Genomic DNA, 20,896 nt, shown 5'->3' with positions numbered 1-20,896 from the left:
CCGTAAGATCCTTGTACTTAAGTACTTGACCAACTTGAAGGAGTAAAATGCTTGCTCCAAGTACATACCGCGCCCACGGGCTTGGTTGTATTGTACAGGTTCATCCGAAAACGAGGACGGAGATCTGACCATCCGATTCCATATCATCCATCAATCGCATCACATGCACCATAGCATTTTCACATAGCGTCACATAACCATATCAGCCGGAGCCAAGACAAGACAAACCGACATGCATCTCCTGCATCTCCGCCTGCCCTACCGGGCCCCGTCTCTCTACCCTCCCTACGCCCTAGCCTCACGCCTGCAAGATCACCTCCGCCGCTCCCTCCTCGACCTCAAGGACAACCGTCCGGGTTCGAAACCCTACACGCCAACGATTATCTCCTTTACCCCCTTGCCCACCTACACTTTAGGCCGGCGCCAAGCCAGTCCACTCAGCGGTGATGAAGCAACACGTCTATCAGCTCCCGTGTATTACCCATCTTCACCCTTAGCTTCGGGGTCATCCCCATTAATGTCAGCACCAATTCAACGAATAGATAGGGAACACGGAACAGTTAAACTCCCAGTCTCAATCCTTCACTCCCCCCGTGGCGGCCTAACCACCTACCACGGCCCAGGGCAGGTCGTCCTCTGGCCCATCTTGGACTTGATCTCGTCTCAACACAACAAGTACACAGTGCGGTGCTACACGCGTCTCCTAGAGAAAACGACCATTTCCACTCTTTGGAAATCGTTTGGTATCCAGGCTTTCACGACGGACGATCCGGGCGTTTGGGTTAGGAGTGGAGCTGCTTGGGCACCATCACCAGAGGAAACCGGGGAGGGGGAGAAGACGGAGGAGGAGGAGGAGGAGGAGGAGGCATGTGCGCTGGCTGGAACTGAGAAGTCTTCTGTAGGTGAGGATGAGGGTCCGTTAGCCAAAGTCGCCGCCTTGGGCGTCCATCTCCGCCGCCACGTCTCCGGTCTCGGTACGGCCATCAACGTAGACATGCCAGGCCCGGAAGTCACGAGGGAGGCACTCAATCCGTGGGCGCGGTTTGTGGCATGTGGCTTGGAGGGGAAGACGGTGACGAGTGTTAGGGGGGAATTGGACAAGGCCAAGGGTAATCCGCAGGCCATGCAAAGGTATGAGGGCATGTTGAACCCGCCTGCTGTGGCTGGTGCTTGGGCGGAGAACTTGGCGAGGAATATTGGGGTTGAGGAGGTGAAGACGGTGGGGGAAGATGAGGTGGTGAGCTTATTGGAGGAGTTGGTTAGTGGGAAGGTCGCACAAGAGGAGGTGGTGGGAGAGGAGGAGAGGGAGTTTGTGAGGCTGATTAGGGAGCAATTGGATCGGGAGGGAGACATGGGGGGCGGGAGGGGAATCTGATGGCGGGGAGTAGGAAGTGGGGGGTATTTCTGCTTTCTTCTCGTAGATGAAGGCCAATATCGTACATAACTCAAATTCACGCATATAAACTATCAGAGTGAAGCATAGGGGAAAAAAAGAAAGCATAGCGTTGTATCTACATACATAGTTCACAGCCGCTTGTGTATGACAAAACGAATGTTACTGTGCCAATCAATGGTGGACAAGGATGTTACCCAATGATATTAGCTACCCTCCCAGTACACGAAGAAAGTATCCAAGGACAGGGAGTGATTGGTGAACGGGCTCTTTTTCGTCTCTCCAGACGGTGGGTGAACTGCTGCTTCTTTTGCGAAATCTGGCTGGGGCTTGTAGAAGCACTTCCACCAGGCTCCAAACTCTCATCTACCAAAACCTCAAAATGAAGTACGTACCTTCTTTCTCTAAGCTACAGCGGAGCCAAATCAACGTTTTGTTTCCTAACCGCATTTCATCAGCAGACAATACATACACATAGCCGACACAACCACCCCCCGGTAATCTCAACCCCGCCCTCACGAGCCGCCATAAAAACAGAAAATGAAAATCCCATCCAGGGTCCACGCGCTGGGACGCTGGAGCTGGACTGGGCGACGACTGGCTGACAAACACAAAAATGGACCGGTTAACGTACCCGGCAATCACAGCCCCCCCCCCCCTCCACCCCTCCTTCTTGTTTTAGCTCCAGGTCCTCCGATATCCCATCTGAGTACCACCACACCACAACGGCATACAACTGAATACGGCACAGGCACGACACAACCTGCCTGTCATGCTCACTCACCACATGCTTGATGAAGTGTCACTCCTCCCATTGGAGATTTGTCCACTGGTTACATACATACACACAAGACTCTGTAGCGCTTACGGCAGTTGATTGCAGCACTCACTCCTCTGATGGTCGTCCTTTCTCGTATATATGATTCCAGAAAAATCTTTGTACATCTATGCCAGATGGACTTTTGTTTTAGGGGGTTTGTACCGATTGGTGGTCAGCTAGATCGTTAGTTATTGCTTGAGGCTACCAAGGACCGACTGGATAATCGAGGTGGATAGGGTAGACGGGAAAGGGCAAGGCAAGCTGGTACGTACTTGGTTGATATTGGACTCGCGTTACATGATCGTCAGACATGACGGTTGTGGCATGCTGCCATGCCTACCATACTGTAGGAGAACCAGGTGGCTGGTTTATGCTCATCTTCCAACTTATTTCTTTGCGCAGCAAATTTTAAATGAACGGCAAAGCAAGTGTCGATGACCGAACGTTGAAGAACCACGAGGTTAGACATACAGCGTGGAACAGTAGTCATAGAAAGTAACATTGCGCCAGCTAAGCTCCTCAAAAAGAACGCTCGTCGCTTTTTCTTGAAAGTCTCGCCTCTCTCTCACCCTCTCTTTCTCTTTCTCAAACTCCGGTGTATAACCCTGTTGCCTCTGACCTTTGTGAAAGAAGAAACAGAAAAAAGGAAGAAAAAAATGCGATATGAATACCCAAACTCCCCTGATGCAGGCCGCCGTCATTAAAACCCCAGAAAAAGCGCAATATTTTCGTCCAGTTCCGGTTGTAAAGTGGAATGGGGTAAGCACCTCTTCGAGGCCCTGTTGTATATGCCTTCACGGCCTCTCAGATTCAGCCGTAATGCTCGTCCTCACCATAGTGAGTCATCTATACACTCCCTCTCTTCCGCCCGCTCCTTGGTGGTGGATCGTACTCGTCATTCTCCGGTTTGTACTCCTCCGGTTGGAAGTTGGGGTTATTGTAATGCGCGACGTTGAAGTGACTGTTTCTAAATGTCGACGTCTGGAACGTCGGTTCGCGCCACGTGTCGTTCTCAACATACTCGGGCATCTGGCAGTATTCGCTAAACCTCAACGGATGCGTCTGCTGAGGTGGTGGCGGTGGAGGAGCCGCTGCGGCGATGGGTAGGGGGGTGGTGACTGGCTGAAGTGATTCCGTTCCGAAAGGGGCAGACATCCAAGATGGTGTCGGGGCTTGGGTGAACGGCGCAAGCGGCGAGCCAAGCGATGGCCCAAGCCCAACGCCCAGTGCCCCAAGTGGCGAGGGAGAGGAGCTGAAGCCTGGCAGTGCTGCAAGGAGGTCGTAATCTCCCGCGGCTGTGAATGGCGGAGCAGATGTGATTTCATACTGGGGGATGGTGGCTCGGAAAATCTGGATGTTCATAGGCGCGGGCGGAGGCGTTGGGTCCACGGGGTAGAGTATGTCGTAGTGGTCGGGCCGGTAAAGTAAGCAGATGACGGGGTCAAGGGGAGATGCCGGCTGGCTGATTGCCTCTTCGGGGAAGCTGTAGGTGTTGACCTCGGAGCCAGGGCTACGGTCCAGATAAGCGATTCTCAAGACGAAACCAACGGGCTTCAGAAGTATGCTGACCAGTGCCTGCAAGCCCAGTTGGTCGATCTCAATATTGGGTACCTCGATCACACGCTGACAGAATTTTTCAACACTGTCATCCGTAGTGATGAAGGCCTCGTGACTGCCGCGATTCTCTTTGAGCCAGGAACTTGCGAGCAGGCGAAGGTGGTAGATGATGGCGTTGGATTTTTCTGCATCAGTGAAGGCGTGCATAACTTCATCCATGGCTTCCTCGGGGACATTGAGCTTGTCCGAAATTCTCTTCAGGAGCTCATCTGTTTCCTCGACAAAATCCACGAATACCATAGGGTCAAAGCCACCGTGGTGCTGGATGTACTCATTAAGGCTCTCTAGACGCTCTCTCTCACCATCCACCTGGGCCTTGTTGCCGAGCTTGATGAGGGTCTCAAAGTAGCCAAAGCCGATTGCTAGAGAGTACGTTTCGTCAGCACTAAAACTCGCAGTATGGCTACCCCGAGCTACCACGACTAAGACTCACCTCTCCAGCCGCAGTTGCCATCCCCCAGCATTGGACGGTAATGGGAGTATACCGCGGGCAAGGACTGAGACACAATTAACACATGCCGCAACTTTTTTTGTCGATTCTCCAATAGTCTTGCTCACCCTTGTTTTCTGGACATAGACGGGATCGGCTTTGGCGTATTCTTCCGTGATGGCTGTGCTTGGTAATTTGTCGCCAACAGGAAGACCCTATACATACGTACGATTCCATGTAAGTAACGGCACACATTTGGAGAAACTGGACGCGAGCCGTCTAAGGGCGATGACGGCTGTTGGCGAAAACCAAGGCAGCAATTTTCTTACATTGAGCTCAGGCTGGTACTCCTGGTACCCTTGGGCTGCGGCCAGGTCGCTATGATCGTCGCCGGTTGCTTCCATTTTAATGTGGTGTTGTTGATGGATGGACGACGGTGATTGATACCGCGGTACTTGAGAATCAAATCGGGAGTGCTGGTATTGCTGTTGTTGTTGATGATGAAGATGATGAAGATGATGTTGCTGCTGCTGCTGCTGTGGGGGAAGTTGTGAAATGGAAGCTGGCGAGGAGGGGCTTGTGCTGCCGCCAACGCTGGGAGAGAGCGAATGCGAGACGTATGAGAGCGGGCTGTGCGACTGTTGGTGTTGATGGTGTTGGCTGTGCCCGCCGTGGCTGCTGGTGTGATGGGGATGGAACGAGTTGCCCGCGTGGGTTGTGAACAAGGGTCGGGATGCGGGGCCGCTGACGCTGTTACCGCTGATACTGCCCCTGGGCCCGGCTGGACCTGGACTGAAGATTGCCCCAGTGGTTCCAGGGGCAGCTATTGCTGACCCAACAGCGGCGGCACCTGCTGCTGTAACGGCCGCTTCCGGGCCGCCCCCAACGGCAGTGTATCCACCTGAACCACTGCCGCCGCCTCCACGTCCAAGACTACCACCACTACCACCACCTCCACCTATTGATGTCTGTTCGAATGTGTAGTCGGGAAGTCCGTGTGCATTACCATATCCCGTCGAGAGAGATATGTACGCTGCAGATTCGGGCTGATACATGTCGACTGTTGATCTTCGTCAACCTCGGAGAAGCTGTTGTATCGTCGCTTGCGCTTGGGGAGGAGATGTCGACAAGACAATAATCGCTCGGAGTTAAGACGTTGAATTGCCTGTGTTCTGTTCTGTATAACGGGTGGACTGCCCGATGAGGAAAGATTATTAGGTGGTATGTATGGTGGACCTCGTTGCTGTTGATGTCGAATTGCTGAGGGCCGAGGGGGTTTGAAGCGAGTCCACCACAGCGCGGCTCGTTCGAATGCTTGGCCGTCAATGCACCTCAATGTGGAGAGCAACAATGACAACCCTTAAGTGAATAGGTCTGGAGGACTGCAAAGGGGTCAAAAAAGACCAGACAGACGGAGAGGAGAGTTAAGTCGTTCAAGTAACGTAAGACAAGAAAGACCCAAGACAGAGAAGGACAGTTGGAGTTCGCAGCGGACAATAATCGAAAACACTGCCTCGCCGCAAATACGAGCAAGCAAACGGAGATAGATGCGAGTGCTGTGTGGAGGAGTGGGTGGGAGGGCTGGCCAAGTAAGTAAAAGAGGTGAAGCGGAGCAAAGGGAGAAGCAGAGGCGAAGAGAAAGGGAAGTCAAGGGGACCGAGGAGCGGGCAGAGGACAGGAGACTCGGAAGTAAAAGTATTGTATATCCGCGGCTCGCCGAGACGAGGCCGGGCAAGTTGCAACGGCGCTCTGGTGGAAAAAAAAGAAGGCAAGTTCCAGGAATGCCTATAAAACGGTTAGATTAGTACCAAACATACACACCCCCCATCAAACGCTACAGTAACAGCTGGCCGACCTCTCTACGGCCACACAGTACCTATCACCACGGGTGGGGACAGGTGGTGCGGTGCCATACCATCCAGGATGGACTACATATGTATTCATTCCACTGCCCAGACTATAGGGTGCAGTTTATTATTGCTTTCCTCCTTTCCTTGTTGCTGTGGCTGCCCTATCCGCCGTTGGCCGTTTGGGCCGCTGGCTACTGGTTGTCCGCGTCCCAATTTTCTTCTCGTCATCCGCCATCAATCCTCTTCCACGCTGTCGTTGCTGGTTGCTTTTGCTTCCTGCAATCCGGGCCATAAGCCCTAAGCCAGCTGTATCAGTCCAAGCGGGCAGCAAGTCGAGATCCGTGGTTTCGTAATTGCACAGGCGAGGCATCTCCTCTTCCCACTCTTGTAGTTCTCCCATCTGTGACGGAGGAGAGAGCCCGGTCATGACTACGATTCGGGTTCAGGAAAATATGTGCTCCGCAACTTTATGTAGTTGTCCGTTGAAATACCCATGGATCCCGGCTGTACGCATGGCGAAACTGGTGAGAGGGACCTAGGGGGAGAAAAAAAAAAAAAAAAAAAAAAAAAAAAGGGACCATCCAGTTTCCCGCAAAGCGTCGGAAGTCAACCAACCCTAGACGACCAGCAAACGCACTGGTCCCCGGAAGCGACGTCTTGGCGGCACCATGGCTCCGTAGTTTTCTGCAACATGACGGGGCCCGGCCGCCGGTGTGCCTTGTGTCTTCTGGCCTCTTTTCCCATCCGCCACTGTAATTGCCCGTCAACTGCTCAACAGAAAAGAGGAAACAGGCAAACAGTGGGATGGTCGCTACAGTTCTGTGATGATTGGAAAAAACAAAAACGAGGTTGGTGTTGTGTCTTTAATGAAACTGGGTCAGCTTTATGATGAAGCGTTTTACATAGGATTGGTACACTACCTCTACATAACTGTAAACTGTACCTGTGGAAGGGCTGATCTTGTCTGATGAGCAACAGCGACCTAGCGCATGTTTTTGTCCCCTGATCCCAGGCGCCAATGCGGAGGGCCGCTGCGAAACACCGTGGGATCTGGGGAGCTAGGCAGGCTGGCTAAGCTGGGGGGTTCTAGGATGTGTGTAACCACGGACCACAGCATTTGTCTCTGAATCCCGCTTGAAGTAGTTCTTATCGACACCCCTCTCTAGCTTGTCTCTGTTTCTCTGCACGCCGGGCTGGGCTCAGTCAGCAGAGCAGCTAGGACACTCCAAATGGTATCGACTTGTAATGCCCGGAATCCACTATGCTTGGCTGGAGCCTTCGGAACGTTTACTTGCCGATATCATTGCAAGAACGGGAAGGGCTCTGGAAAAGGGGAATGCGGAGCATCATCCTCTCCTGGTGATTGCTATTGGTGTCTTTTACTGCATGTATAACGACCTCCTTTGCACGGTAGCGAACCCTTACCTAGCCTGCCTAGTCAGCTAGTGTACTCGAGTCTTGGAGGTGGTGTGCTGGTGTGCTTAACCTGGTTCTGGGCCACATCACGTCGACTGGTCCCCTTCACATTGGATCTGTCTGGCGACTTGATGATCTGTGCTGTCAAGATTCGTCTTTTCGTCTCCATTCTTGCTGTGTTTAAGGATGTTTTTTCTTGTGGTCTGGACATTCGCAAGAGGTAGCACGATGCCACATCTAGGGCCAGACCCTTTAAGTCCTTCGTGCCAGGTCATTGATAGGATTGTTTGTGCCTCGCACATCCGCGTCTTCGGATGGGAAAAGCGTACATGCATCGGCCAGGTACGTGCATTGCCCCTTTGCCAGTCGATCAACCGATTTGATGACCAATACCCCGTGGGTGAATATCAGGGTGCCGGCTTGTCCACGAAACTGGTGTTTCCACGTATTTCCACTCAATAGTTCGTTAAAGATATGAATGAGGAGGTGGCTCAATTTTACAGGACTGGCAAGGCATTTCATGAATATAAGAGAGTTTCAGACGGTCCAGTACTTGGAGCCGAACCTCAAGTGACACAACATCGCCGAAACCCAATCTCCCATCACCACGCATAAAGCGGCCAACGTGATAGTTGATGGGACCTTGAGCGGGTCAATGCGCCTACAGGGCGTAGTAGCTTTGCACAAGGTGGCACAGTCTCCAGAGCCTGTAGAAAGGCGCAACGAAGTCCGTTAGCCTTTCGATACCCAGCGCCGGTAGTCCAAAAGCATAAGAGGATGATGAACCGGTCATAGTACGGTCATGTCTGGAGATCCAGGTCGGCTTGATTTTTGAGCATCATATTGACCCGGACGGAGAAAGTCGGCCACTTCCTATGATGCAATTGGTGGGAGGAGTTGGCTTTCACCTCCAGTTCTGGTAGCGTAGGTTTGCCCATGCCGTTACAGAGAAATCCACGCTCATATGGTGGGAATTCCACCTGATGACAATGTCTGTTATGTCAGCTTGAAATGTTAGTAAGCTCAGCCCATATTATTCCCAGGACCGACGACACAAAAAATGCGGCCAAGATGTGGCACGAATAAATCTAAATTGTAACCGAAGTTGGTGAGGTTGCTTGAATACAGTATGCTGTGTGAACGAGCAGGGGAGAGGGTTAAGGTGGTAAAAAGCTGAAAGTGATTAATGAGGAGGAACGGCTGTGGTCGATCCGCTGCTTGGGCTCGTTGTTGGTACCAAGCTCATGGGATCGTTGGATTCAAAGCTATGCAGAGATTTCTTCAAGGGTTCTGAAGAATCGCCATTGCCGAAGGCGAAACGCACGAAATGTGAGACATTAACGGGTAGCGATGTACCGCTTATCCCCTAGTATTTCCCTCGTACTTTTGGTATTAGATTTTTAGGTTCATCGGTCGCTTATTCGTAAGCTATGTTGTCATCTTCTCACGGACCATATGTTTGCCGCCTGGAGTGACTAGTCAAATTGACTTGCAACACAACATGTATGGCGGTGACCAGCTGAAAACGTGGGGTTGAACAAGAACAAGGATCAAGTTGATGATATGTTTCTCAGATCTCATGCGCAGGACAGCATCACGTCGTGCTTCTTCTGGCTTGTGAGTGTCTGCGCCAGGGACTGTCGTCGTAGATGAAGGCCAATCCAGGAAAGTGTATATCATATGGTGGCTTACACCTTCTGCCAATGACGGACCATCGACCTGTGCCAAGACACTCTCTGCTTGATATGCGGCCGATGTCCGCACATCGTGGGACAAGCGTCCAGAGAGGTTGTCATGGTAGCAGCGCTCATGGTGCTGCTCAAACAGGGGCGGCAAACCCGGAACACGGCTGAGCACGACGTCGTCTGTCGTTGACTGGGGTCTCACCAGAACACATATCATGTATGTGATGGGGTTGTAGGGTACATCTCCGGTGACGATGACACTACTTTGACGTCTTTCCTGTCGATGGCAGGACTTGGAGCCTGTCATTGACAGTGGTAGCAAAGAATTTCTCCAAGTTGTGCAGGTTCAGGGAGGATGTTTCAAGCGCAACGCTTCAACAAAGGATGGGATGGGTCATTGTGAAAGAGCGAGCATCTTCCCCAGACTCGTATGTTGGATGGCAGCGGAGACGACGTCGCTTGTGGTTAGGTACAGAGGGTGCAGTCGTGGGAATGGAGATGAATGCAAGTAAAAAGAGGTGTGGTTGCAAACTGCAAACTACAAGTCACAGACTTTAAAACCGGATGTGCTGTGCGTACAATATAATATCTCGGTAGCTGGTCTTCTCCCACTTGCTGTACGATTATTGTCGACTTAACTGTAGCGCTAGCAATATCTCGTTGCGCAGACGCCGCTTCGAACTATCCAACGTCTCTTTATTCCCAATTTGTGGATCATGCCAGGATTATGAGCCAATCCAATTGGCGAGATGCGCTGCATACTATCGCAGTATGTACATAGTATGTAATGTAGCCAAGAGCGGGCTAAAAACACGCGCATAAGGTGTACATAGCATTATAGCCTTCCCTGCAAGAAGGAATGAATATGTGTAGCGGTACTAGCCTCCGCTACCGGAGGGGACACTGTGCACGGCATCCATCCTGTACATCAAGGTACTAGAACTATGTGAGGTGTGTGATGCAATGGGTAGGTAGGTAGACAGGTACCTATGTAAAGCGATATGTCGTTTTCACTCTCCTGACCTGTGGCTTACCGTCTTGGAGTGTTACCTGCCGACTTACCTCTAGCTCCGTCCATATGGTGAACAAGTGGAATGAAAGTCTGACGCATCACCCCGGGTTTGTTCGTTAGCTCAGTACCTACCTCTACTTGCCGGTATGTTTAGATCCCTTCTGGCAATTTCAGCTAATGCCCTGGAGCAGATTGCGCGGATAAACCTGGTGTGACCCTTTTACTCCCCTGTAAAGGATGTGGGGTATGTTCCGCGCTAACTAACAAACCAGCATTGATGTGTACTGGACACGGCCGAGTTGCACAAGATTTGTGCGATGGCAACCTCTCGTTGTCACGTAACACAAAAGCATTGATCGAGTTTCAACACCAAGCTTCCTCAGACATGAAAGACATGGTACACTAGGCTTGTCCCGTTCCCCGCCACATAGCTTTTCGGCAACGTATGCAATGACACTGCTGAGACTTCTACCTACAGCTCACTTATTACACTTTACCGCCATGCTCTTTTGGGAAAGCATCTTTTTCCATAGCCTACCTACGCGAGCCATCGACCAGTCAAGCCCGCAATGATATCGATCGGGCTCTTCTCCGTTATGGACTGCTCTGGTTTACGTTTTCTTATGCTACAGTAACATCATGTCCTCTTGGCCAGCTGAGAGGTTGGCTGGCCATGCATGACTATGAAGGCCTAACCGAACGGCTTGCCGCAGTTATCACTCGTTGGCGCTGAATGAACAGGAACTTTGTGTCCAGTGGTGTTGTCTACAACCACGATGGCTTGCCGAAGAACACCGTTGTCTTGATCCGAAACGAAGTTGAAGAGGGTCTGGTACGGGTGAGAAAGGCGGGTCTTACCATAGTATTGGATTCCCGGAGGACCCTTATCATCGATGTCAATGACAAACATCTCCGAGGACGCTCCATTTTCGATTCGAGATAACGACGAGAAGGAAACAGCGGCAAACAACAAAAAGAAAAAGAAAAGAAAAAACATCCCAGACGCCGGGGGAGATCTGCAAGCGGCCCCATACAACCGCCCGCACCCCGAGGTCACTGGTGATGCGACCAGGCAATTCTTCCCTGACAGATATCCTGTCACGTCCGTGTGAAAGCGCAGTCAAGGCCAAGGCAGAAGTGGAGGGCAGAATATTGGCCAGAGAAACTAGTATTCGCATCCGGTCTGAGTACGCCTTGTGCTGCAGTGCCAGCAACCGATTCTCCTCGGCTGCAACCTATCTGCAATATGCTGAGCTGTGTGTGCCCAAAGGATCGCATACGCCGTTGGCGATTTCGCCAACTTGCCGTTACCCTTTTTCGATATTTGATATATTATTTGCATATCGTTATGGCTTGTTGACTACTAGTGTATTGGCATTCATACATCCGCTCCCCAAACTGGAACAACCCTTATGATACAGGAGAAGGTGGGGAAAAAAGTAAACAAAGAAGAAAAAGAAGCCTCGTGTGTTGTTCTGCCCTCCTCCTTCTCCTCCCACTCCACCGTCTCCCCTTCATTCCTCTTCATCTTGGGGGTCAACGCTCTCCAGTCCTTTCAACAAAGACGATAACACGCAACAAGAGTCGAATTCCGAGTCACGTTCTACGGCACGCTACTGCGAGCTCCCGCTCGTGCAGAAGCTTGTCCCACCTATCCCGTGTTTCCATCTTCATCGTCCTACCTTGGCCCCTTGATCTTTTTTTGGTGACCGCCCTTCATGCGTTGCCCGTGTGCCCGTGTACGCGTTTCTGCCTTGGCTGCCTTTTTGCCTGCCTTTTTGCCTTTTTGCTTCCCTGACACGGGAGACTCCCAGAGGCCATTGTGTGAGTGTCTGTTGTCTCTGAAGAGTTTATCGAGTATCAATTCATCAACAAATTATTCTTTCTCTCTTCTTAACAAACACATACACACACACACACACACACACACACACACAGCCCAGCCGTTCCCTAGATCCAGACCTTTCGACAATGAAATTACCCTTACCTTTGTCTCAGTAGGACGGTAGGGATATGTAGTACGCAAAATCCAGTGTACTGTACAGGCTGGGCAAAAAGAGTGTAGTGTTGGTTGCCCACATCACGGATGCCGTCGCTGTACAGCGTAGTGCGTAGTGCCTCAAACATCTTGTACACACAAGAAGTTAATATTCTGTATCTACTGAACCGTCAACGCCAACCGACAGAACCGAGAAAAGACAAGATACAAGACACAAGACATACCAAGAGGTGGCGTAGGTAGGACCCCCGAACACCAACAACAGTAATTTACCTACTTACTCACACTCGCCCACTCACTAAACAACTACTTACATCTGAAGTTCCACCATACAGAAAGATATACCCCCCATCCATCCACTGCTCTCTCACTTCCCTTCCCGTGTCTCGATCTTTGGCAAGATGTAACCCCAGCTTTCATATTCTTGCCGCTCATACATGCAAGTAATATATCGAGTGGATGTATATACTACAATAACGCAGATTTGTTATTGACTTATTATTCATCACCCCGGACCCTGGACCCACCCCGGGTCGCAGCATCTTGAAATCATGATTTCTGTGCCGGCATCCGCGACGAAGGGTCAACAAATCCGACGGACTAGACAGTTTAGTATCTTGCCCATCGCATATAGGCAGTTGTGTGACGGAAGAACAACTTGCAGACTTCCTATACTTGTATAGCTGCTCTTAGTGCCCAGTGGAATCATGCTTAATAAACTCACGTATCATTGCGCGTCCTTTCTTCGTCTACGTAAAGTAGATTTCACTCACTCGTGAGAAGTTGGTTAACATACATTAGCGCGACACAATCTATATTGTGGATGTAGCACAGAGTCACCACCTTTCGGTTCCAGATCACCATACGGTTGAAAAAGAGGCGTTGGATAGTGGCCTCCTTGGTGTCACATGGGTTACGGCTTGTTCCGGTAGAGTTAGGTGATTATGTCGGAAAGGTGTGGAGTGTGAAGCAGGTGTCTTGAACAGAAGGAGATCGGAAAGTTGCGACGTATAGTTCGGACTTTATCAGAATCATCACAATCGCAGATATACTAGCGGTCTCCTGCCAGCTGGGCATCTCGGTCGAGTGAAAAAAAAAAAAAAAAAAAAAAAAAAAATTGGGCGTTAGGAAGACAGATTTCTATTGGGAGAATTTTAGCTGAAACGTTTCGCGAGTGTATCAGGTGGCAAACCATTTCACAAAGCGTTGAATCACCCAAAAACAAGAAGAAGGCAATCTGCTTCGGTGCGCCGGGAAATCTTTAGGGGAAAGACAAACCAGTCGAATTGGGTCTCAAAGCCACCAGATGAGGTCGATCAACGTTAAATAAAGAAAATGAAAGCCGACTCAGAAAGAAAGCACAAAACACAAAGCAAAAAAGCTCGGCTGTCCAAGCATGGAGTTGAACTTGGGGCCAGCTGCATGCCCGCGAAAACACCATGCATTTTCTGGCTATCAGCACACCTACCACGGTCGGCTCCCGAAAGTTGTTGGAAGGTCTGAACCCGTGGTTCACATGGTCCCAGTGAAGAACCTGTCGTTGAGTGAGAGCCTAGGGCCCGCCTATATACCGATCTGGAGATTCTTGGGCGTGAGAGGTTTTAATGGAAATGTACGGCTTGGATACGTGATCTGGAGAAATTTCGAAGCCAAAGGTCAAAGTGCAAACTGGTTCCGTCCTTCACTACCATAGACACTTCGATACAGCGAATGATTACCATCGAGAAAATGATATACGCATTGATTCTACCCTCTGATGTATGATCCTTTATGCGCCGGGTTCTACTTAACCCCCAGTGTAGAACTAGCCACCACCCATTTTACTCTGTGTTCTACATCAGGACATGACCTTATGTCTAACCCAAGATACCTCGACTCTTTTAAAGGTGAAATGGTCAGCTAGAGCCCCAACTCCTGGTATGGAACCGCCATGAAATCTCTTGACGCATCTCAGACTCTTTTGTTTTCTCAATATGCCCGCTGTGTGAGACCCACGCGGCGGCCACGTTTGCCAGAGCCCATCGATCGCATTGTGTCGTCCAAGGAACCAATGTCAGCAATTTGATCTGCCATGGAATTCATAAACTCCCCCTGGCCAGACTGAAACCCGTCGGTACTCTTGAAAACCGCATTGAACAGATTTCCAACGGCCTCGGAGAGAACAGTAATGGCCTGGACATGATCTGCGTCTTCACGGGACTCAAGCTCCAGCACACCCTTGTGTTCATCAATGCGGCCCTTGACTCGCCCATCAACGATCAAGAAACTCAGGATGTCCATAACTTCTGGTTCTGTTATACGCAGCCTCTCCGCAAGCCAGCCAATACGCATGCGGGTATATGGGGCAATAAGCTTAACCACTCCTTTGGTGCGCATGTTGCGCGTAACCTCGTCAATGTTCTCGGCGATAAACGGATCCGCTAGCAGGTCGGTGTTCTTCTGAAGTACATCCTCGTATCTGTAAATATCATCGCGCTGGTATGCGTCCACAAGCTCCGTCATGGCGGAGATACGGGGGTCGTTCCTGTAGGGCTTCATCTCTTGGCTGTCAAAGGGGTTGATGTCCGACTTCATCAGCATAGTCGTCAAGAGTAGATACTTAAGGACCTGGATACGGCGAAGATCACCGGCTTCATCGTAGTTACGGAATGCCTCGAAGAAGTCGCTCTGGGCCTCCTTCCAGTTTTCCTCACTCATGTGCATCTTGCCACCACACTCGCGGATGACGCCCTGGATTTTGGGGTGGGGCACAGCAGACCGCACCTTCAGGGCCTTCTGATAGAGGACCTTGAGCTGGTTGTTGTTGCGTGTTTCGGAGTACATTTGAATTTCCAGGGCGTAGATTTCCAAGGAATAGGTGCCCTTGCTGGGGTCATCGGTTCCGTCGGGTTTGCGGCAGGCATTATGAAGCTCCCTCAGCTTGCGGGCGACTGCGTGGTAATCCTTACGGTCGAGCAAGAGTCGGGCAAGCTTGATATTCGTCTTCAACCACAGACGCTCGTTGTTTGTGCTCTGGAAGCACTGTAGTGTTAGGGAGTAGAATTTCTCAATGCACTGCACGGCTTTGGGATCGTCGTATCCTTTCTCGATGTAGTTGAGCATGTTGTCAATGGACTTTTCGGAGTAGTTTCTCGTTACGGCCGACTTGACATAGGTCAGGAGTTCTTCGTAGTGCTCGGTTGCCTGTACCTCTGTTTAGCTGTGGGCAAGTACAACGGGCCAACATTGGCATTACCGACCTCTTGGTATCGCTTGAGTTTGAATTCAAGCTTGATGGCCTGTTTCAGTGCTTTGAAGCCCCAATCTCCCTTTTCCTGCTCGAGCGGCGGTATGCTTAGGAAGTCTTGGAGAGCTTCCTCGGGATCTGATGTTTTGGTCTGCTTGGCATTGTAGTACTTGTTTTCGATATCGACATCGCCGGTATCCTCCTCCTCGTCGTCTTCGTACTCGAAGTCATACTCCTGATCGGAGTCTTGCATGAAATCGTCGTCGGACATGGTTGCTGACGTAAACGAGGACGTGAAGGTTCCGGTGGTATGAGAATGGGAGATTGAGGAGATTGAGGGATACTGGAGAAAGAATGCGTACTTTTGCGTGAAAACCGAGGGCTGTTGTATGCGGTGACGAAGTAAACAAGACTGAACGTAAAGTGACAAATGGTGGTCGGTGTTAAAAGGGCACAGGTGCAGTCAGTGTGGACAGTGCAGTGGTCGCGCTGCCTCTGGTTGTAAGGCTGAACCTCGAGTGGGGATGAGCTTCGTCAAGCGGAGACAGTGACTGTGGGGTGTCGCTTTATCTATTGGTCAAACACCTAACAGCAAACGTCAAAAGTCCAACCCCTGGGGTGTAGTTGCATACCTAAGTACATAGCCTGCAGTGAGTGCCGCATTGCCCAGCAGTGGCCGGGGCGTTCTCGCTGCCTTATAAAAATTGTCCCTGACTTGTACGTCAACTAACAGCCAAGCAGGCGGTTTGCCACTCGACAACCATTCCCTTTCCGTCTCCCAATCCTTCACAAGTCCGACCGGCATCGCGATTCTTAGTTCGCCGACAGGCCATTCACAGATCCGTTACGTCTATCGATTTCCGATCAACCGCCCATTTTCCCCAAAACTACCACAACAACAACAACAACAACACCATCACCACTACTCGCCTGCTGCATCAGCAGCACCAACACCGCCAAGATGGGTTCCGGAGACCTGAATATGAAAAAGAGCTGGCATCCCCAACGATCGGGGAACGTCGCCGCCACCCAAAAGGCCGAAGCCGAAGCGATCGCCGAGCGTAAGAAACTGCAACAGCGACTACAAGAAATCGAAGAAGAGCGGCGCAAAGAAGAAATTCAGAAAGCGCTCGAAGCCGCCGGCGGCAAGCGCAAGATCGACCGCGTCGAATGGATGTACAGCGGCCCGACCGACGGACAGGCTGGCGACTCTGCTGAAACCGAAGCCTACCTGCTCGGCAAGCGGCGAATCGACAAGCTCCTCCAGGACAATGATGCCAAGAAGGCGCTTTCGAAACAATCCCAGCAGGATCTTCTGTCGGCGGCCGGCCCGGCGCCGGTGGTGACTAATGCGCGCGACGTGGCGACCAAGATTCGCGAAGACCCCCTGCTTGCGATCAAGAGGCAGGAGCAACAGGCGTATGAGGCGATGATGAACGACCCCATCAAGCGCCGACAACTGCTGGCGTCTATGGGAATCGATGACTCGCAGATCGCCGCTAAGGGAGGCAAAGAGCAAAGACGACACAAACACCGCTCTCATCACCACCGCTCGGATCGGCATAGGGATCGTGACGATGACCGCGACCGCGACAGCGCCAGAGACAGAGACAGAGATAGACAATCCCGCCGTCGCAGGTCTGACTCTCGAGATCGATCCCGGAGCAGGAGCCCACGGAGGCGCAGCGATTCCGAGGAAGACCGAAGCAAGCAGCGCAGACGAGACTCGCCCGACCGGACAAGGAGGCGAGACCGGGATCAAAGCAGAAGCCGGGGAAATAGAGATAGGGACGATGACAGGTCGCGGAGACATCGATTCCCCCAAGGCCGCTCTCGCTCCAGGTCAGGGTCACCTGGCGGCCGCTCCTCACGAAGAAGGGAGTATTCCCGAGAGCGTGAGAGTGGCGGACCATCGTCGCGTAGGGACGACCGCAACAGCCGTGATCAAAACCGACCACGCAGGGATCATGCAAAGGAAGATGAGCAGCCAAAATATGACGGTGGGCTTAATAAAGGTGGCAGGCGGCAGCAGCAGCCAGACGGGGACCACAAAAATGCGGAGGAAGAGCGTGCTAAGAAGCTGGCTGCCATGCAAGCGGCTGCCACCGATCTGGACAAAGCTCGCGAGGAGCGGCTCAAGGCCCTTGCGGAAGCAGAGCGGGCGGAGAGAGAGGCGGATGAGAAGGCGCGCCAGCAGAATAAGAAGTATCGTGGGGGTGATGCTGGGTTCATGAGCGGCCTGCACAGTAGGGCGGCGGACATGAAGATTGCAGACCGCATGAATGGTAGAGTCTGATTGCGAGGGAATGGTTTTGTTCTGGTTTATACTTGATGATTAGATACCCGGTTAGAATGGATACATAAGCGTCGGATGGTTAGACAATGACACTGGTATTGCAAACGCGATAATAATACGCAGGCGAACATTGATGACAATGCAAATTGTAAAGTTTCCAAAAGTATGCTATAACTCCTGTATCATGCCATGATGTCCAAGAATAAGCCTTGGCAGACCTAACAACACGACTGCCCCAGTAAATCATTCGTTCGTAACTCTCCAACCCAAAGCATTTAAGTGCTCTCCTCGGTCTCTTCGAACATGACCAACACCGTTCCAGCCTTGCAGATGTCCTGCAGAAGTAGGTTAGTGACTTATTTTGTACCATTCGGAGACGGCTGTACTTACTCCTTCCTTGTGTGCCAGCTTCTTGATTACGCCGCTCTGTGGCGACCGAATAACCGTCTCCATCTTCATCGACTCAATACTGTACAACCCAAGGAGTTAGTAAGCTATCCAAGCCAGAATGGGGTATCGAAAACTCAAGTACTTACACAACCAACGGGGCACCCTTCTCCACCGACTGACCCTCTTCAACTTCATTCCTCAAAATCTTGCAAGGCATCGGCGCCACCACGCTAGCCGCAACTTCCTTCAAGCCCAGCGCCTTGTCAAACCACACTGGGCTGACGAGTCTTAGCTGAGTCTTGTGACCAAGCTGGAAGACTGTCAACTTCTCGTTATCCGCAGGGTCCTGGACCAATGTTGTGTCGACCCTCGCAAGAGGGAAGTACGTAGTCAGCTTGGTCTTCTTTGCTGATGAGGTCGGGGCCGTTGTAGAAGTTGACTCGGACACAATGTTCTCAAACACTTGCGGCTTGTCATCGCCCTCCTTGCGGACAGACACGTTGAACAGCTTGTTGTTCAGCTGCGCAACTTCAACCTCGACGATCTTGCCTTCCTCGGTACTGGCATCGTCTTGGACACGGAACGCGAACTTGCGCGAGTTCTGGGTAGTGGCTTCGCCGAAGCCGAGGGCCTGACCATGTGCAGCAGGGACATTTTGTGTCTGGGTGCCTAGGAGACCAAGGGCCGCTTGGGCGAACACATCGTTGGAGGTAGGCTTGGCTTCAAACAGGTCTGTCTTCCACTTGTCGATGAAGCCGGTCTCGACATCACCTTCGATAAAGGCCTGGCTGTTACAGAGTCTCTTGAGGAACTCAATATTTGTGCTCAGCCCGACAACTTCGTATTCGCGCAAGGCCAGTTCGAGCTTGCGGATGGCCGTCTCTCTGTCCTTGCCCCGGACGATAAGCTTGGCGATCATCCCGTCGTAGGCCTCAGAAACGGTGTCACCTTCTACGAAGCCGGCGTCAATGCGGACGTCTTCGTTTGTTGGAGGTTTTGAGAGGTGCACTAGAGTGCCTGAGTCAGGGAAGAAACCCTTCTCCGGGTTCTCAGCGTATATCCTGGCCTCGATGGCGGCACCTCTTTCCAGAATCCTGGCTTCGATTTCGTCCTGGGTCAAGGGAAGCTTCTCGCCGGCAGCAACCCTAAACTGCCACTCGACAAGGTCGGTACCCGTGACCATCTCACTGACGGGATGCTCTACCTGGAGGCGAGTGTTCATTTCCATAAAGTAGAACTCGTTGGTGTCCTTGTCCAAGATGAACTCGACGGTGCCGGCGCCCACGTAGTCCACAGCAAGGGCAGCCTTCCTTGCCTTGTCCCACAGATCTTTCCGTGTTACATCGTCCAACAAGGGTGCCGGGCTCTCCTCGAGGATCTTCTGATGTCTCCTTTGAACACTGCAATCGCGCTCGCCAAGGGCCACGCAGTTACCATGGCGATCAGCGAAGATCTGGACCTCGACGTGCCTGGGCCGCACAATGTACTTCTCCACGAGCATCACCTCACCACCTTCACCAAAGCTAGCGCGTGCCTCAGCCCTTGCGCTCTTCAGCTGGGCCTCGAACTCGTCCGCGGTGCGCACAATACGCATACCCTTACCGCCACCTCCCTTGACGCTCTTGAGCAAGACGGGGTATTTGATGTCGGCGGCCTTGGCCTTGAGCTGCTCGACAGACTGCTCGGAGCCATGGTAGCCGGGGACGCATGGCACGCCGGAGGCGTTCATGATCTCCTTGCTGCGGGCCTTGTCGCCCATGTCGGTCATGGCCTTGGCGGGAGGACCGACAAAGACAATACCGGCCTCCTCGCAGGCCTTGGCAAAGGCAGGGTTTTCGCTCAGGAAACCGTAACCCGGGTGGAGAGCCTGGATGCCATGTTGCTTTGCGAGCTCAACAATCCGTGGCCCATCGAGGTAGGCCGAGGGAGCGCCGAGGGAAAGGGCATAGGGGGTGCACTTGGCATGTTGGGAAGCGGCATCGATGTCGGTGTAGAGGGTCGTGGTGCGGATGCCCATAGAGGCTGCCGTTCGAGCAACGCGGAGAGCGATCTCACCACGGTTCGCAATGAGAACGGATGAAATGGGAGTTACCGACGTGTTGGTGCTGCCATTGATCGTGACTGTCGACGAGGTAGGGACGGTTGTCGAGAGGAAGCGGGCTCCCGAGCCAGGTACAGAGGTGGGAACGGCGCGCAAAGAGGCCGGGAGACGGCGTGAAGCCCGTTTGATGGATCGCATGGTGATTTTAGGATTGTGTAAGAAGAGATGGCTCAAGGAAACTTGCGATTCAGTTGCTCTCTCAAGGAGCTCCGAAAACAACAAACAAACTAAAAGAGTGAAGACGGAGAAGAGCACACGGAAACCGAAACAAAAACTGACAATAAGCCGAACAGAGAAATCCCAACCCGCCTCTGTCTGCTAGACCGTCACTGTCCTACCTTTTTCGAGATCTGGGTAGCGCTTCCCACGCCAATAGGTTATCGTCCATCTTCCCGAGGTTGAGACTGCCGTGTGAGGAGGCCCGACACTAGCCGTTGATCCCCTGCCACTTACAAGATCGGATTCGTCTTAGCCGTCAACCTCGTGACCAAAACCTCTGTTGTTGATGATTGCGGTTAGGTAGTGGATCTTGATGTACCATAATCCTCTTAATTACCACGCTTCCGGTGCGTTGCTTAGGCCATGGAAACCAGAAGCCGCAGAGGCCACTCCTTCTCAATCGTAACATGAAGTCGCGATGTCCTCGACCTTTCCCCAGAAA

The 20,896-nt window shown here is 51.9% G+C and overlaps 7 protein-coding genes across 7 annotated transcripts; 2 read left to right on the top strand and 5 right to left on the bottom strand.

Annotated features, from left to right (window-relative positions):
• Positions 1-232: 232 nt before the first annotated feature.
• On the top strand, positions 233-1,515 carry NEUTE1DRAFT_92991 (uncharacterized protein; the record flags this gene model as incomplete). The annotated part of the gene is made up of 2 exons (XM_009858862.1): positions 233-788; positions 903-1,515. The coding sequence occupies 2 exons, from the start codon at positions 233-235 to the stop codon at positions 1,373-1,375; spliced, it is 1,029 nt and encodes a 342-aa protein (XP_009857164.1).
• A 677-nt stretch (positions 1,516-2,192) lies between these two features.
• On the bottom strand, positions 2,193-5,315 carry NEUTE1DRAFT_92989 (uncharacterized protein; the record flags this gene model as incomplete). Its single annotated transcript, XM_009858861.1, has 5 exons — positions 2,193-2,389; positions 2,486-4,192; positions 4,264-4,327; positions 4,389-4,475; positions 4,590-5,315. 4 exons carry the CDS (start codon positions 5,313-5,315, stop codon positions 3,060-3,062), a joined length of 2,010 nt encoding a protein of 669 aa, XP_009857163.1.
• Positions 5,316-9,103: 3,788 nt separating this feature from the next.
• On the bottom strand, positions 9,104-9,518 carry NEUTE1DRAFT_106472 (uncharacterized protein; the record flags this gene model as incomplete). The annotated part of the gene is made up of 2 exons (XM_009858860.1): positions 9,104-9,163; positions 9,219-9,518. The coding sequence occupies 2 exons, from the start codon at positions 9,516-9,518 to the stop codon at positions 9,104-9,106; spliced, it is 360 nt and encodes a 119-aa protein (XP_009857162.1).
• Positions 9,519-11,901: 2,383 nt separating this feature from the next.
• Positions 11,902-12,350, bottom strand: NEUTE1DRAFT_115361 (uncharacterized protein; the record flags this gene model as incomplete). The annotated part of the gene is made up of 2 exons (XM_009858859.1): positions 11,902-12,064; positions 12,211-12,350. The coding sequence occupies 2 exons, from the start codon at positions 12,348-12,350 to the stop codon at positions 11,902-11,904; spliced, it is 303 nt and encodes a 100-aa protein (XP_009857161.1).
• Positions 12,351-13,938: 1,588 nt separating this feature from the next.
• Positions 13,939-15,771, bottom strand: NEUTE1DRAFT_126848 (uncharacterized protein; the record flags this gene model as incomplete). Its single annotated transcript, XM_009858858.1, has 2 exons — positions 13,939-15,405; positions 15,462-15,771. 2 exons carry the CDS (start codon positions 15,717-15,719, stop codon positions 14,191-14,193), a joined length of 1,473 nt encoding a protein of 490 aa, XP_009857160.1.
• A 638-nt stretch (positions 15,772-16,409) lies between these two features.
• Positions 16,410-17,854, top strand: NEUTE1DRAFT_150844 (uncharacterized protein; the record flags this gene model as incomplete). Its single annotated transcript, XM_009858857.1, has 1 exon — positions 16,410-17,854. The coding sequence occupies one exon, from the start codon at positions 16,410-16,412 to the stop codon at positions 17,742-17,744; it is 1,335 nt and encodes a 444-aa protein (XP_009857159.1).
• A 23-nt stretch (positions 17,855-17,877) lies between these two features.
• Positions 17,878-20,373, bottom strand: NEUTE1DRAFT_150843 (uncharacterized protein; the record flags this gene model as incomplete). Its single annotated transcript, XM_009858856.1, has 3 exons — positions 17,878-18,079; positions 18,135-18,213; positions 18,281-20,373. 3 exons carry the CDS (start codon positions 20,371-20,373, stop codon positions 18,020-18,022), a joined length of 2,232 nt encoding a protein of 743 aa, XP_009857158.1.
• Between the last annotated feature and the right edge of the window lie 523 nt (positions 20,374-20,896).

Source organism: Neurospora tetrasperma (assembly GCF_000213175.1).
Source record: "Neurospora tetrasperma FGSC 2508 unplaced genomic scaffold NEUTE1scaffold_81, whole genome shotgun sequence".
Lineage (NCBI taxonomy): Eukaryota > Fungi > Ascomycota > Sordariomycetes > Sordariales > Sordariaceae > Neurospora > Neurospora tetrasperma.
The sequence above is the reverse complement of the archived record's forward strand: the minus strand, read 5'-3'. Positions and strand labels throughout refer to the sequence as shown.